The 16,873-nt window shown below is 49.0% G+C and overlaps 2 protein-coding genes across 2 annotated transcripts; one reads left to right on the top strand and one right to left on the bottom strand.

Annotated features, from left to right (window-relative positions):
• The first annotated feature begins 2,176 nt into the window (after nucleotides 1–2,176).
• LOC115652191 (neurophysin 1-like) lies at nucleotides 2,177–7,205 on the top strand. Its single transcript, XM_030563918.1, has 3 exons — nucleotides 2,177–2,346; nucleotides 5,931–6,135; nucleotides 6,995–7,205. Exons 1-3 carry the CDS (start codon nucleotides 2,227–2,229, stop codon nucleotides 7,042–7,044), a joined length of 375 nt encoding a protein of 124 aa, XP_030419778.1. The 5' UTR covers nucleotides 2,177–2,226; the 3' UTR covers nucleotides 7,045–7,205.
• A 5,059-nt stretch (nucleotides 7,206–12,264) lies between these two features.
• On the bottom strand, nucleotides 12,265–16,383 carry MRPS26 (mitochondrial ribosomal protein S26). Its single transcript, XM_030564479.1, has 4 exons — nucleotides 16,175–16,383; nucleotides 15,022–15,159; nucleotides 13,569–13,692; nucleotides 12,265–12,649 (listed from the first exon to the last, which is right to left on the bottom strand). The coding sequence occupies exons 1-4, from the start codon at nucleotides 16,381–16,383 to the stop codon at nucleotides 12,518–12,520; spliced, it is 603 nt and encodes a 200-aa protein (XP_030420339.1). The 3' UTR covers nucleotides 12,265–12,517.
• Between the last annotated feature and the right edge of the window lie 490 nt (nucleotides 16,384–16,873).

Here is a 16,873-nt window from a genome sequence, read left to right on the forward strand (position 1 = left end):
CCTGCCTGCCCCCTTCCCCGTAATGGAACCTGTCTGCCTTCCGGCAACCGTGGTCAAGAGCTGGGACCGGAGCTGGGGTTGGAAGCCACCCATGGCCCGAGCTGCAGCTGGGGCTGGAATGGAGCTGGGGGCAGACTGCATTGGGCAGGGACCACTGCACTAGAAAGCTATTAGTATTTACCCTGTGTCCTTCTTTTCCCATTCATTGGTTTAAGTGAGGACTCACTGCTTAACGCTGACTGGATGACCCAGCTCAGATTCCAAAAGCAAGGACAGCCCCTCTGACCCTCTCTATTGTCTGCCATGCCCTCGCTAAGTGGCAAATATTAAAGCAAGCCAACAAAGATGACAAAGGTTGCTGATTAGACAACTGTTAAGTGTCTGGAGCAATGGATGCACCATTTATCCAGACCCTGGGATGGGTGGTGACAGTGCCAGGATAATATAGTCAATAAACGTAAGATTTTCAGGACGTTGTCCGTGTCTGATGCATTTATGCTAGACGGGAAGATCTTAATTGAGCTAATGAAGGTGAAGGGTCAAGGTGAGCAGCGTCCCTGACTGATTTCACTATCTGTCAATCTCGCTCATTAACGCTTAGCAGCATTACTGGCTGTCGGTGCATCTTCAGTGCCGAGTATCTGCTTTTCTCTCGATGATTCAGTGCCGTGTTGGGCAGCTTGGAGCGTTGTTGCACGCAGAAAATTAAAGATTGCGAGTCACCATGCGGGGGCGTCAAGGAAGTCACTTTGGGCAAAATGGTTCAGGCCCACAGCGGGGGCTCCCAGGACAGAACTCGCACACCTGCAAAGCAGCCACACTATTCAGCTGTGGCAGAGCCCTTGTGATGTACACACCTGAACTCAGAGTGCTATTATCCCCAATGCACTGACAGGAAACTGAGGCACAGAGCAACTAAGGGCATGTCTCTCCTGCAACCACAAGATGTGACTGCAGCTCATGCAGACACCCTTCCGCTGGCTTTAATCTAGCTAGCACCAATACCAGAGCAGCGCCAGTGTAGCAGCAGCTCCCGCTTCAGTGTGGCCTAGCCCCACGAATAATTGCCCAGGCCTCCAATGGGCTCATACCACTTGCGCGAAAGTACATGCTGCTGGGGCTTGACTGCTCCAGAATCGGAGATAGCAGGATTAAAACTAACTCAGGTCTGTGCACTCAAACTGTAACAACCACCCGCTAGGATTGCAGAATAGCCACACCCTCAGCAATTTGTCCCGGGTCAAAGACGAAGGCTAAACAGACAGGAAGGGTCTGTGTTTTTTTCCTTCAGAACAGTTTTCCTTTTTTTTAAGTGAACAAACCCAACGTTTCTGGGTTACAGGCCTGCAGAGCTATCTGAGTAAGTGGCAGAGCCGGTATGAGCAAACTGACCCAGCCACCAAGAAAGAAAAATGGCTTCTGAACAGTTCTGGCAGAAAATACAAAGGCAGCGAAAGCTACTCATGGAGAGTCACTCTGAGTGGGGCTGACCATAGTTTTTCCTGCTCTTCCTAAACAGCGGATCTAGTCAATTGCAGAAATGGGCTATATACCCAAAAGAGCTAACACTGGGTCAATATCAGGGTAGCCACTTAAGCCAGGATGCCACTGTCGCATGAGTAATGTCTGACTGAAAGGAAGAGAGAGTACCATCCAGGGGTTAGGTATTAGTCTGGCATTTGGGAGACCTGCATTCAATGTCCTGCCGCGTTCCACCCCAGAGGTGGCCAAAGTGCTGCCTGTTGATATTTGTGCACTGCTTTAGGCGCCTCTTGGGCTGAAAGGTGCGTGAGGAAACGTAACTGTTCAAAAATATGCTTCTGTCAGGAGCAAAGCAGGGAACTGCCCCGTCCTGGGACCTAAAGGGAAAGTGAGGGCCACACCAACTCTGCTCGCTGACCCCCAGCGGCCCCGATTGACTGTGCCAATTAAAAGAAACTCGTAGACGTCAACTCATGTCTCGCCATGTTTGGAATAAGTGCCAAGGAGCAAATGATTCCTTCTTCGCTGACCTCACATCCTCGACCCTGGATTATTAGCAGTGCTAGTTGGTGTGAAAAGCAATGCCTTGTATTTTTTAAGGGAAATGAATGACGATGGTGGTGGCATGTCTAAGTAGCTGCAGTCGGCGCTATATATACAGGCACCCCGGGAGGAGCCAAGACAAAACCTGGAGGGCTTTCCTGAGCCCACTCAAGAGCGAAGCAGGGTCAGCAAGCAGCCACCATGTCTCAGAACACTCTCGCCATCTGCGTCTTGTGGTTCCTAGCTCTCTCCTCAGCCTGTTACATCCAGAACTGCCCCATCGGAGGAAAGCGATCGGTCCTGGACTTGGATGTCAGAAAGGTACGTGATGCGTTCCTTACTGGCAAGCTGTTACAGTGAACTTAGGGGTGGGTAAAGACACCGCATTGACAGCCTGTTAGCGTGACGGTCCCAAGCTGTCCTGATCCTGCGCCAAAGCTCTCACCTCCCACCCAAAAGGATCACGTCCAGGGCGCGACAGGGGAGATTGCTGGCAAGGGACTGAGCTGTGCCAGCTGCGACGGTAGCTGTCTAAACCCTAGCAACTAGACACGCGCATGGTTTGATACCCTGATCAATACCACAAGCAGCTAGACTGTGCCTCACCGACACCCTTCACACAGCTGTGGTGTGAATTTTGTAAAGCTTTGAACAAGCATTAATGAATATTCATTACCAAGTCCCTCTTTTTCTTCCCGTCTCCTATCCCCCATGCCAACTGACTCTGTGTTCAGTGTTCAGCCAATCAGGACAGCATAGACTATAGTGCATGCCAAACTCTTGGGCAGTAGAGAAGTGCATCTTGTGATGGTCAGGACCTCATTCAGCCTCTTTAGCCAATATATTATCTTTGCAGCTAACGCTGAAAGTATGTTTGAAAAATAATGGAACACACCCGAGCCCCTTTGCAGATGAGTGGTAATCAGCCAGACTTTTCAGCCTTGGTCTTGTGGTTAAAGCATTGGATGGAGACTGAGAGGGACGCAGGTGGTCTGGATTCGATCCCCAGCTCAGCTACAGACACCCTGTGTGATCTTGGGCAAGTCCTTTAATCTCTCTGTGCCTTAGTTCCCTGTCTGTACACTAGGGATAATAATATTTCCTTTAGCTGTTTTGTCTCTTTAAAGCGTAAACCCTCTGGGACAGATGCTGGCTTTACTGTGCGTGTGTACAGCACCCGGCCCAATCGGGTCCCATTTCAATCAGGTTCTCCAGGCACTATTGCACTACAATTATCAGCCCAGTTGTATTGAGGCCATCAGAAGTCTAGTTTGGTGATGAATTGTAAATACTGTTACAAGTGGATGTCTATATCAGATTGCCTTATAGGCAGGACTGGGACCAGCATCGATTTTGAAGGTTGTCCAATACTTCCCCCTATAGGACTGTGTTTTCAGTTGCTTATAACCTTGCCAAACTTCAACAGCTTGGTTTGAAATGTACTGTGCTGGGTGTCTGCCTCAGCCTGAATTTTCTTTGGAAAGGTTCAGCTAAAATATCTCGGCCACTTCGAAGAATGGGATGTGGGGACCATTCATTGTTTTGCCCATGTTAAAAAAAATTCTTACATCTGTTCTGGTGAGGCGCTCTAGCATCCCCATTCTTTGGTGATGAGACCTGAAATTTGGGAGTGGGGTCACCCTGGTATTAGGGATGCACCTTTTGCCAGCCCTCTGGAATAAACCACTCAAATCTGGCCATGTTACAACCCTCTGTACTTACTTAACAGAGATGTGTTAGAGTTTGGCAGATAAATTCTCTGAAGATTCCATCTGCACTGAGCATGTGCCAGCCCCCCACAGGTGCTACAGGTGACTGGTCTGTGGATGACCCATCCCCACAGAATGACTGAGCATGGGCTGAGCAGGACTTTCCCTGCAGCTGTGCTCCAGTTGCTGTGGGCCGGCGGGGAGCGGGCACTGTGATGTCAGGCACCAGACTAACAGCAGAGAAGATTCTCTCCTGTGCTCTCAGCAAGCCCTTGTGGGTGCCCACACAGCTTGAAAGAGAAGGAAAAAGCCGCCTGACTCAGATGCAGAGGGGACAAAAACTGGATTAGGGCAGTGGCAGCAGGATGAACCCGGAGCAAGGAGCCTTGAGGGGGCCGAGAGCACATACTAATAGTCTCATGCTGAAACACAGAGGAAAATACCGCCAGGATGCAGGCAGGTAGTCTGCATGGTGTGTCAGGAATGCATCCAGCGGGAAATGGCCAGCCAAGAAACAGCTGTGATAGCCCAGCGGCCGGCCGCAGCATCAGTCAAATCACTGATGGCCAGTTACCAAGTGCTGCCTTTGGGAGAAGAGCAGTGTGGGCAACATAATGGGCAGTCGCTAGCTGAGATGAGTTTTCAGTGCTCTGCTGCGTGTTCCTCCTGCTGCCTGTCCACAGGCACAGCAGGGACTGGGGGAGAAAAGGCCTGCAGCCTTTCCAGGCCTACGCCACAATGTCAAGAGCTATTTTGCTTAGGAGGAACATTTTACTGATCATCCTCTGAGTCAGTCTGTACAGATGTAATGTGTATCCTGTACGCACGAGAGGAGATGATATCCCCAGCATCAGCAACACTGGGGAACAGGGGGGCAAAGGGAACAAATCCAATCACACTCCCTGTAACCTCATTTAAGCAAATGGTTCTGGAGCAATATTTCCCTCCAGCGGGAGGCCACTGCGTAAGAGATGCCAGTTAGGGCCATAATTTGGGTGAGGAGGGAATACATTTGCGCCAGTTAGAGTTAAGAAAGATACTCAATGGTTACTGATGTATTAAAATAAGACAAGACGAAATTCTGCTCTCTGTTGAGCCGTGGATGAGGCTGGGATGGCCCAACTAAAAGCAAAGTCTAGGGGTGGGGGTTAGGTCTGTATTCGTTCATTTTGTATTTTGCACTGTTTCTTCAAAGCGTCCCTTTTCCTAGCCAATGAACTCCGAATTCAAATGATGGGATCTGGCTGCTTTCAAGTGCGTGGGCAAGGGCTGCCAGGAGATTTAACCCTGAACTGATACACAAAGGCACCGGTGTTTTGTAGAACCCATCGCAATAGCGGCTCCACTGCCCGCCTTGTGTTATTGATCTTCAGGAAAAACTTGGGGACTTTCACATAAAAAGCATGATCTAGCCGGAGCCCAGGAAAGCTGTTAGCACAACTAAACACGGTGCTTAATAAAAGAAATACACAGCAGAATACACTAGGAGACCCAGCCCAGCAAGCATAGCAGAGTTCTCTAAGTAGGAGTCACAGGCAATGTATCAAACGCTACTGTGGTCGGTGGAGTTACACCCTGGATTAGTTCAGCCTGATTTGTTCAGGATGGTTTCACCTGTTTATTAAAGGGGCACTATCTAACACATAACGTTTCCAAACAATTCCCTCCCTGGGCTGGCAACTAACCCCGTCAATTATTTAACAATCACAAAACAAAATGATCCTTTCTCTCTCTCATTCCCAGGTTGTGTTTGCTTCCCCCTTCCCCACCCTCTCACGCACACATACCACCGGACTAGAATCGTGACACCCCCACTGGTCAATGTCAGTTTGGAGTGCTGATCCTTATTTTCTCATCAGTTTTACTTTCTGGGGATGTGAGCCCAGGGGAGTGTGGTTGGGGTTCTGACTCCTCCAGAGAACGTATCATTCCTCACCCCATCCAGTTCTACAGAGCGATCCCATGAGAACATTTCACTTCCTAGTCAGGTTTCTAATACCAGTTGAAAAACTAGAACTGAAGCGCTAGGCCTGAGCTCCTTAAATACTGGCACACGATGGCAGAAAGACACCATCCAAAGCGCTCAATGCTCTGAGCGCAGTGGCAGTCTTTCCAACAGGCTTTGGATCAGAATCCAAGCAGCAAGGGATGCTGTTTTCCCTGTTAACCAGCCTTTGGGTTTCTCTCTCCCACCAGTGCATCCCCTGTGGGCCTAGGAACAAAGGCCACTGCTTTGGCCCTAGCATCTGCTGTGGAGTGGAGATGGGATGCTACTTCGGTACCTCCGAAACCCTGCGATGTCAGGAAGAGAATTACCTGCCGACACCCTGCGAGTCTGGCAGGAAGCCATGCGGGCCCAATGGTGGGAGCTGCGCAGCTCCTGGGATCTGCTGTAACAACGGTGAGAGCACTTGTTTAGTTTCAACTTTAACCATAGCTCAATATGAACTAGGACAATCCCTCCCACCCCTGCAATTTACGGCTGTTAAAGTAACATTTCATGTCTATTCTCAATGGTCCCAGGCACTTTTAACACAGGGAAGATGGGCCTTGTGATTAAGAGATGGGGGACGGGGATAGAGGAGGCGCTTAGTAGATATGAGCTTTACCCCTGCCTCTGCTACAGACTCCCTGAAGGACCCTGGGCCAGTTGCTTAACCACTTTGTGCCTCATTTTCCGCATCAGTATTAGGGATCATTATACTTTCAGCCTCAGAGCTACATTCACTGATGTTTGGAAGCACTTGGAGATCTTTGGACGGAGCGCAGTGGCACCGTTACTTCAGTGCTGGCGCATGCACAAATGGCAAGAGTTCTGCAAAGGCCGTGGGTCATTAGCTACTGCTCAGGCCATAGTATTTGGGGACAGAGAAGAAGTGGGGAAGTTAAGATTGGTGGCAGTCCAGCAGTTTCCTCCTTCCCCAGAGGAGAGAAGTCTCAATTGGCCTGGTCATTGCCTTCAGTGCCGCAGGCAAAGTTGGCAGCAGTAACACATCAGGCCAAACCCCATGCACAGAGGTGAAATTCACCCAGCAGGAATAGTTTATAATACCTCTCCCTTGGCAGGAAAGGCACCACCCACACATCCTAGGCCAGACCCTCAGGTGTGCATCTTGGTATAGTACCATTGTCTTCGACAGAGCTACACGCATTTACATCGCTGAGGAACTGGCCCAAGGTGTTATCTAGCAGAGCCATACGAAACTCCAGTGGCCGAGTTCATGCGCCGTTTCCTTTTACCTGCTTTTGTTTCTCTTCAGAGGGCTGCATGGTGGACTCGGCCTGTGACGAAGAATCACTGTTTTCCTGAGCACCCGCTACATGGGAGGGATGAAGCCACAGGATTTGCCATCTACGAGACTGTGCAATCCAGTAGGATGCATGAATCCTGGCTGTGCTGCAGTCATGTGCAGAATCCTGGCAGTCATTTAAATGACATCCCTAGCTAGAAATAAAACTTGTACCAAAAATTCTTGATATTTCTCCCTTGGCTTTGTAACAAACTCAACAGCTTCTGCTTAGCTGGGAATCACATCCCCCCTCTGGACAGGAGATGCTGCTTCTTGGTAGAACCTGGATGAGGGAGGAGAGGAATGTAGGTGATTTACCTAAGCAGGCAGTTAAGGACCAGGAAAGGGATTTTTGTGACTTTCCAGCCGTCCCCAGGATTGGGAGGCACCTCACTACCACCTGCCCTTACCATGAAGGAGCCTTGTCTGTGCCTGCCTGGGGTCAGCTCCCTGACACCTCTGGTAACAAACACTCCCCGCCAGGCCTACACAGGCCCTACTGCAACATGCCACCCTCCCCCCCCCCGAGCCCTGTATCTATGGAGCATCCCGCCTATGGTCACTGGACGCTTGCTGTGTTCAAAGCCACTGCTCCCAAAGCACGCCAGCTCTACCTCAGATCACTGCTCCGTTGGACACACACAGCGCTGAGATATGTTTAGGGAAAACAAGCAAAAAAGTGTAGTTAGCAAGTGCAGAGATTCGAGTGATAGCACGAAGGAGCACTGGAAACAAATGGCTACATTTCAAATAAAATTCCAACATGCATTTTAGACCCTAGACTTAAGTTTTAACAAGATAATCTCCTGTCTAATGCAGTATTACTCACCAGCCCCTTACAGCCAGGTCTGGCTGGGATCCCTCCTTCATGAGATGCAACACGATGTCAGCTTGCCTCCTCGGTGAAAGGATCCAGGGCGCATCTCAGCACCCCTGGTTATATCCCCACGAGCCATTGGCCTTACTTGTAAACTGGATGCCCCCTGCTGGTTGTTTTTTCATGTATACCTTTCTTCTTGACTGCACAATCTCTGGATTAGCATTTGGCTCAGTGTGCAACTAGGCACCCATTACACAGCATGCAATAAGCAATACCCACAGGACCAGAGAGAGAGCGGTAAGCACCTCCTGCCTAGGGACCTGTTTTAACTTGTAGCCTTTAAGAACTTAATTGTTAGTATAGATGCATAACTCCTTAAACATTATCCATATGTACCTTTTTCAATGATTACAATGACTAGTGGGCTGCTGGCTTTTGACAGCCACCTTACGTACCACCCTTTGGTGTACTAACGTGTATATACCTGGCCCAGGGGATCCCGAGAGCCTGTAGGCACTTCCTGTGCCCTCTGCCAGTTGGCATCAAGAGGTCCCTGGGTCACAGTTTTATCCAGCACCCGAGGGAGGTTCTCTGAAAGAGCAGGGTCAATGCATGCTGAGGACCTGGAAAGCCATACTAGGAATGAAGTGTGGGGAACTGTATGTGCGATCAGAGCAATTGCCCTGCCACCCAGATGCTGTATGTGCGATCCCAAAAGGATGGATGTGGGACTGAGGAGGTAATGCTAGAAAGGAGAGAAGAGAAAAAGAGGACAATGTTGTGCTGCTGTTAAAGGATGATCAGAGGAAATGTAACTACAAAGGATTTCTAAGCACCTAATGGCAGAATATGCACTGAAAAGCAAAGTCCTCTTCTTAACCTGCTGGGTGGATAGTTCACCAGGTAATAAGAACATAAGAACGGCCATACCAGGTTGGACCAAAGGTCCATCAAGCCCAGTACCCTGTCTACCAACGGTAGCCAGTGCCAGGTGCCCCAGAGGCAATGACCAGAACAGGTAATTATCAAGTGATCCATTCCCTGTTGCCCATCCCCAGCTTCTGGCAAACAGAGGCTGGGGACCCCATCCCTGCCTACCCTGGCTAATAGCCACTGATGAACCCATCCTCCAGGAATTTATCTAGTTCAGCGGTTCTCAAACTGTGGGTCAGGACCCCAAAGTGGGTCGCGACCCCCTTTTAATAGGGTTGCCAGGGCTGGCGTTAGACTTGCTGGGGTTCAGGGCTGAAGCCCGAGCCCCACTGCCTGGGGCAGAAGCCAAAGCCTGAGGGATTCAGCCCTGAGTGGCGGGGCTCAGGTTATAGGCCCGCTGGCTGGGGCTGAAGCCCTTGGGCTTCAGCTTTGCCCCCTTCCCCACCCAGGGCAGTGAGAATCAGTTGGGCTCAGGCTTGGGTCCCCCCTCCTGGGGCCGTGTAGTAATCTTTGTTGTCAGAAGGGGATCATGGCTCAATGAAGTTTGAGACCCGCTGGGCTAGTTCTTTTTGAACTCTGTCATGTGTTAAAAGATGCCAGTGGGGGGACAGAAGAGTTTAAATGAGGCAGAACGTTGGGAGCCCAAAGGAGGCCCCTACAATCAGAACAGAACCCTGGTCATTCACAGCTCTCCGAACAACTCACTCAGTAACTGTCACAACAAACACTAGAACAGGTCAGGAACCAGAATCTCCATTCTGCGAGAAGCTCCAACATTTAAAACAAAGAACAGTCATTTCAATTTGAAACAGAGACACACAAATTTCTACAAACCGAATTCCTGAACTTTTGCTTTGATAGCGTCAAAACGTTTTGTCTTGACTTTTAAATTATCCAATCTATTTGATATACTGATTAAAACATGTAATATTAAAATGTTACTATATTAAAACCTAAAGAAAATGCATTAAAATTAGATGCTTCCACTATTTGTCAAATACTGATTGAAACCTGCATCTTCCCAGTCATTCGTGTTGTATAGAAAGGTTCTACCATGTAATTTAAAAGGAACGGTTTTGATCAGGGACTTCATGGCAGGTGGGGGATGAAGTGCCCCAATAATAATAAGACCATGAATGTTTGGGAGAAATGCCGGCTCAGTAAAAACTCCACATTAACAATCTATCGTTGAACAGGAAAAACAGAGTAGTGAATGGCAGAGTCCAAACTCTGAATATGAGGAGCAAACCACATGGAGTGCTACAGGGGGCAGTAATGAGACTCATAAGTTTCATTAATGATCTAGAGTAGGGTTCCCAGCCTTTTCCATATTGGGACCTCCGAGATCCTTCCCTCATCCAGTCAGGACTCTCTCCCATTTAACAACATGGGACAGAGTGGTCCTATTATATGTGCTCATGAACCCCACAGAGAGAATCCATGACCTAAAGGATTTAGAGATCACCAGTGATGTACTCTGTGCACCTCACAGACAAACATATTTCCCTGAATCAAGGAAGCAAATTCAGCCATGATCAAGTTTGTCAGCGACACCAAAACCAGAAGGACAAATCCATATGAGAACTGAACCAAACCATGACACAGCCACCAGCGATTAGAAACGTGAGCAAAGCAAGATTCAGTACTTACAAATCCTAAGGCCATCTAGTGGAAACAATCAACAGAATACGGAGGATGGCTGCCGGCAAGCAAATATCAGAAAGATCTAGGGTGAGAACAACCGGTGAGCTCAGTGTATACATTAAGTTCAATCTCATTACAAGGGCACAGTTAAGAGTGTTTGTGTGTCTCAACTGAGCGTTTCTATAGTTTCAAACATGTGGGTTTCTTTTAAACGGTTTGACCTTAACTCTGACTTGCCCTGGTTTTTAATCTTTTTTCCTCACGTTTTTAATACTACGAAACTTCTTGTAAAGATTTTTTTCCCCAACCTTAATTTGCAGATAAGTGCTCTCAAACTTAACTGGAGTTTAGTAAAGATTTTTGTCTAGGAGGGTTAGTTAAGGGGTAATCAGAGGAAGGAGCACTATGAAAATAGAAAGTAATTAACCAAAAAGAATTTACACTGTAAATCAGTAACAGATCTCCAGACAGCAAGATCTTTTGGCTACAGAGCAGTTTTCCCCAAGGAATCATGGAAATGTAGCTCTGCAAGGGCCATAAAGAGCTCATCTAGTCCAGCCTCCTGTGCCGAGGCAGGACCAAGTAAACCTAAACCATCCCTGCCAGGTGTTTGTTCAACCTGTTCTTAAAAATCTCCAATGTGGATTCCACAATCTCCTGTGGAAGACTGTTCCAGTACTTAACTATCCTCATAGTTAGAAAGTTTTTCCTAATATATAACATAAATCTCCTTTGCTGTAGATTAAGCTAATTACTACTTGTCCTATTTTCAGCGGACATGGAGAAAAATAGACTATCCTCTTTACAATTGCCCTTAACATATTTGAAGGTCCCCCCTCAGTCTTCTCTTTCCAGTTTGCCCAAATCTTTCTTGAAGTGTGGTACCCAAAACTGAACACAGTACTCCAGCTAAGGCCTCAGCAGTGCCACACAGATCAGGATAATTACTTTCCATGTGTTACATTCAAAACTCTTATTAAGACACTCCAGAATTATCTTAGCCTTTTTTGCAACTGCATCACATTGTTGACTCTCATTCATTTTGTGATCAACTATAACCCCTCCAGATCCTTTTCTGTAGAACTATCACCTATTGTTACTCTCCATTTTATAGTGGTGCATTTGATTTTTCCTTCCCAAGTGCAATACTTTGCACTTGTCTTTCCTGAATTTTATCTTGTTGATTTCAGACCAATTCTCCCATATATCAAGGTCATTTTGAATTTTAATCTTGTCCTTCCAAGTGCTTGAAACCCTCGGTCTTGGCATCATCCACAAATTTTATAAGCATCCTCTCCACTCCATTATCCAAGTCATGAATGAAAATATTGAATAGTGCTGGAGCCAAGCCAGACTGCTGCAGGACCCCACTAGGTAAGTCCTCCCAGTTTGACAGCTAACTATTGATATCTGCTCTTTGAGTGAGTCTTTCAACCAGTTATGAAATCACCTCATAGTAAATTTCATCAACACATTTCCCTAGTTTGCTTATGAGAATGTCACACGAGACTGTCTCAAAAGCCTAAAATCAAGAGGTATCACATCTACAGCTTCCCCCCATCCATTAGGTCAGTAACACTGCTAAAGAAGGAAATTAGCTTGGAACGTTTAGAAAACAGATTAGGAAAGTGATAGAAGTCCCATGACTAAGCATCCAGTGATGTAATAAACCTATTGGAGCCCAAATCCTGGGAATATTTTGCAGGGAATAATCTTGAACTGGCAGAGGCTTGACTGGGCACTCAGACACTGCTGTGATGGAAGCTACATAAGCTCACAGATAGATATATTCAACTAATACTTCTGAACTACTGTGCCTAAGAAATTAAGAGCTACAGCGCTGTACAAAACAGGTTCCTTTATTTCAGAGACAACAGCAATTCGCCCCAAAGCAAAGGGACATGAGTTATGAAGCAGGTGACAGCCTTTCAAGGCAGGAATTGTGACTGGCACCAAAGGGCTGCTTGTCTAAATGAAATTCCACAGTCGACTTATATGTGTGATGCGCCTTTCCTCATGCTCCTCCCTGAGCACTGTATCTGATGGAAGCCATGGGAAAGTCTCCCATCCGAACTGTCCCGATCAAGATAGAGCCTCTAGGATGGCACGCTCCGCTTAACGATGCGTCCTTCTTTATCGATGGCAAAGTTGTAGTTGCGAGGATTATCCAGGCACTCTTCAATTCGTTCATCCAGGTTTTCAGGGGTGATGAAATTTCTGGCTTCCTCCTAAAATAAATGAAAGGTGGAAGCCAACTCTCAGTGCGTGAAGCATTTGTGCCCACTGGGGTTGAGTTCAATCCCTGAGGGGGCCATTTGGGGATTGGCCCTGCTTTGAGCAGGGGGTTGGACTAGATGATCTCTTGAGGTCCCTTCCAACACTAATAATCTATGATACTCTATGACACTGAGGCAAGTGATTAGACACAGAACATGGAATGAGACTATGTTTCAGGACAGAGGGGTCAGGGCTCTGCACTCTGACATGCTCCATTTGCCCTGATCTGATGCCAGGGTGGAGCTGACGAAACAGGCATGAACTGGAGAGGGATGAGCACTCCCAGAAATTCTCCTTTAGCTTCTCACCCGAACTCGAGTCTCAGTTCAAACCCAATGGAGCATGCACAGTTACTACCCCACAGAGCAACTGCTCCTGTAGCTTGTGTTTATGGGGCCTGGAGTGGCTCTTCCAGCAGCTCTGAGGTTCTCAGCCCTCATTCAGGAAGACAAAGCCTGGAGACTGCAACAAAGATTCTCATTACATCTCAAGAGGGGCTCAGGACCTATCAGAAGCAAAGGAGAGCTTGACAGTGTAATACTCTTATTGAGGAAACCCTGGAAACACATGTATCCCCATCTCCCACCCAAATTTATTCCCCAACTTGCTCTCAAAGGTCTCAGACAGGACATCCTTATTGCACTCCAAGATCATCAAGGCTACTCCTTGAGGCAGCTGGGAAGGCAGGAGTTTGCCACAGAGCAATGAAAGTCCCTTCGCCCCTCTCCAGGGTGTGAGCCTGGTGCCTCCACAGAACTCCCAACCCATGAGTACCAAACAGAACAGCGGGTGACAGCAGGTTACAATTTGAGGGGTTCACAAAGTCACCTAACACAGTGATCACTGCCCTCAAACTCAAGCCTTCCATACCTGCAACTGTAGGACCTCTCTCTCCTTCTGCTTAAGAAAATCCTCCATTAACCTGGCATGGTTGAGGGCTCCTTGTAACTTACGGTCCTGCAATTCTTCCTCCTCTCTTCTAAGTCGCTCCTCCCTGTCACAGGACCACAAGAGAATGGGATACTGGTGAGCCCTCCTCAGGAAAGTGGGAGGCACAGCACAGCAGCCTCGCAGGGAAACATTTAATGTTCAAGTGAAACGTGTCAGACGAGGATGGTGAAGCAAGGTGCTAGCAGGCCTAGCAGTAGGTGATGGGGTGGTGAAAAGTTCAGCATGACAGATATGGCGCCTGAAGTCCTAGCTATTCACAGAACAGGGATAGCTTGGGCAACAACAATGACAGTTTGCCTCATACATACCTAGCATAACTAATGGAACAGGGGTACAAAAGAAGAGAGAATTCAGTGAAAGAAAAAAAGTAGTCACCAAAAGAGGTGATTTTTACATTCATAATCTCCATATCAATTCTTTTTTCATCAAACCACCATGAAAAATTCAGATCATGCTGAGAGTTTATAATCTCTGGTGTGGTTTTTGCCATTTCAATGAGATTACAACAAAATAAAGGTTTCGTGCTCCTATTTAAAAGTGTCCTCAAACGTAATCATAATCCCATCCATAATAAAAAAAAGGGGAGGATACATACAGTTCAGTCTCTATGATCCAGCCATTAAAGGAGCCATTTATTGCCAGCTGTGCTGGTGTTGCAAGAGGGACATTTGTCTGGCTAGCAAGTGTTCTGACACCAAACTCATTCTGTACAGAGGGCTGAACTGCCAGCAGCTAGTAATACCTCTTAGTACAGTGGTCTAGGCTGGATTTAAGCCAGAGGTAGAAGGCTCCAGAAGCCATTAGCCTACCTCAGAAGTCATCTTTTCAAGAAACAATCAGTTTAGCAAGCTTGTGACTTGATTACCAACTATAAGCATGTACATGGGGAACATATATTTAATAAAGGGCACTTCAGTCTTGCAGAGAAAAGTGTTTACAAGATCCAATGACTGGAAGTTGAAGCTAGACAAATTCAGACTAGAAATAAGGCACACACTTTTCACTGTAAGGGTAATTAACCATTGGAACAACTTACCAACGATTGTGGTGGACAATCTCCATTATGGACAATTTTTAAATCAAAGGTATTTTTCTAAAAGATCTGCTGTAGGAGTTATTTTGGGGAAGTTCTATGGCCTATGCTATACAGGAGGTCAGACTAGATGATCACACTCCAAGGCCAAAAGGGCCCAACATCTAAGAATCTGTGAATCCACAATCTCTCTGAATCACAGACCAGAGAAGGCTCCTAAGACCCTTTTGGGGGTGGGATCAGAGACTCCCTCCGTACCTCTAGCATCTCAAATGGTTTCATCGCACTGAAGCGGCACTCCAAGCCCTTCCTGCAGCAGGTCTGAGGGCCATTTCTCACCTTTTTTTCCGCAGCCGCTCATTCTCAGCGTTGTTCCATGCCATCATCTTCCGGTGCTCCTCCATCGCCTCCTCCCCACTCTCTTTATCAAGGCGCTCCTGATGCTTCTTCCGCAATACTTCTTGCTTGAACTCCGCCCTGGAAGAAAGGAGAGAAAGGCCCTAAGCATGGCACAGTCACATCAACATTGCTTTTCGTGGCATTACCAATGCTTCTGTCCTGGGAGATGGATTCTAAAGCAGGTCTTTTACCAGCTAGCAGCCTTCACCTGCTACGGGGCCATGACATCACTAGAAGGCTTGAATTGACAACTTCCAGACAGTCATCTGACAGTGCCATTTCCCTTTCCAAATGTTGGAGTGGGGTTGGAGTGTCTTTAAAACCTGGAATTCTGAACATGTAGAAGGCTTTTTTCCTCTCACAGTCCTGCTAAGGTTTACAAGGGTCCTTTCAGCAAGGCAGCCTACAGGCCAGCCCTGTACACATGCCCGCCCACTGGTTTCTACAATAGACGTCATCACACCCAACTCTATTGTACAACTCGACTCCTCTCCAGGATCCGAAATAGCAGTTCTGGGGAGCGATGAACGAACATACACACACACCTGGTCTGGACCTACAATCTCATTGCTCCCTGGGTATGGGCAGAGGGAAGAACGGGCATGTTAGGAGACCATCTTGGCTCCCCAGCCCCGTGCAGGGTAGGTCAGTGGTTCTCAAACTTTTGTACCGGTGACCCCTTCCACACAGCAAGCCTCTGAGCGCGATCCCCCCTCTTTATAAATTAAAAACACTCTTTATATATTTAAAGCCATTATAAATGCTAGAGGCAAAGCGGGGTTTGGGGTGGAGGGTGACAGCTCACGACCCCCCATGTAATAACCTGGTCCCGACCCCCAGTTTGAGAACCCCTGGGGCGGAGTGACCAGACAGCAAGTGTGAAAAATCGGGACAGGAGGTGTGTGTGTGTGTGTGTCGGGGGGGGGGGGAGACTAGGCACCTATATTAGACAAAGCCCCATATAGCAGGACTGTCCCTATGAAATCACCCTAGTGCAGGGGGAGGCACGGGGCTGCCTCGGGGGCCGAGCGCTCCCTGGCTCGGGCAGGGGAAATGAAGCCCCCCCCCCGGGGGCCGCGGGCACCGGACAGACCTGAGCGCCTGCAGCACGAGCCGGTACTGCCGGTAGCGCTCGCTCACCACCAGCAGCTCGGCCGGGTCCACGGGCGGCGGCACCTTCAGCCTCCCGGCCTTGGACTTGGCGGGCGGGTCGTGGCGGGACTTGCGGCCCCGGGCCGGCACCAGCAGCGGCAGCGGCCGGCGGCTCAGCGGAGCCCAGCAGCGGCGCAGCGCGGGCAGCATGGCGGAGCCACCGACCTCCGGCTGGGCGCCGCCATGGACCTGACCCCTCGCCCGGAAGCGGATGCGGGAGGCCGACGCCCCCGGCTCCGGGCCTAAGCGAGGGCAGGGGCATGATGGGAAATGTAGTTCTTTCCTGGCCAGCCACTGGCGGGAGCGGGGCAGAGTCAGCCCCGCCCAGGGGCCAGGCCCCGCCCCCTGGGTCTCTGTCTCCTCAGCCTCCGCTCCCGCCTACTTTCCTCAGGCCTGCCCCACGGCTCAGGGCCGGGCCCCTGCTTCCCCTCCCCCCCAGTCCTGCCCCACGGTTCAGGGCCCGGCCCCTGCTTCCCCTCCCCCCCAGTCCTGCCCCACGGCTCAGGGCCGGGCTCCTGCTTCCCCTCCCCCCCAGGGCTGCCCCACGGCTCAGGGCCGGGCTCCTGCTTCCCCCCCCCAGTCCTGCCCCACGGCTCAGGGCCGGGCTCCTGCTTCCCCTCCCCCACCCCCCCAGGGCTGC

This window comes from Gopherus evgoodei, chromosome 5 (genome assembly GCF_007399415.2).
Source record: "Gopherus evgoodei ecotype Sinaloan lineage chromosome 5, rGopEvg1_v1.p, whole genome shotgun sequence".
Lineage (NCBI taxonomy): Eukaryota > Metazoa > Chordata > Testudines > Testudinidae > Gopherus > Gopherus evgoodei.

What these genes read in the sequence shown, in the direction of transcription:
- MRPS26 (XM_030564479.1), bottom strand. Translation starts at nt 16,383, where the DNA reads ATGCTGCCCGCGCTGCGCCGCTGCTGGGCTCCGCTGAGCCGCCGGCCG. An exon ending in CTCGTGCTGCAGGCGCTCAG is followed by an intron (nt 15,160 to 16,174) that starts GTCTGTCCGGTG and finishes CCTTTCTTCCAG; the next exon opens with GGCGGAGTTCAAGCAAGAAG. An exon ending in GAGAGGTCCTACAGTTGCAG is followed by an intron (nt 12,650 to 13,568) that starts GTATGGAAGGCT and finishes CATTTATTTTAG; the next exon opens with GAGGAAGCCAGAAATTTCAT.
- LOC115652191 (XM_030563918.1), top strand. Translation starts at nt 2,227, where the DNA reads ATGTCTCAGAACACTCTCGCCATCTGCGTCTTGTGGTTCCTAGCTCTC. An exon ending in TGGACTTGGATGTCAGAAAG is followed by an intron (nt 2,347 to 5,930) that starts GTACGTGATGCG and finishes CTCTCCCACCAG; the next exon opens with TGCATCCCCTGTGGGCCTAG. An exon ending in TGGGATCTGCTGTAACAACG is followed by an intron (nt 6,136 to 6,994) that starts GTGAGAGCACTT and finishes GTTTCTCTTCAG; the next exon opens with AGGGCTGCATGGTGGACTCG.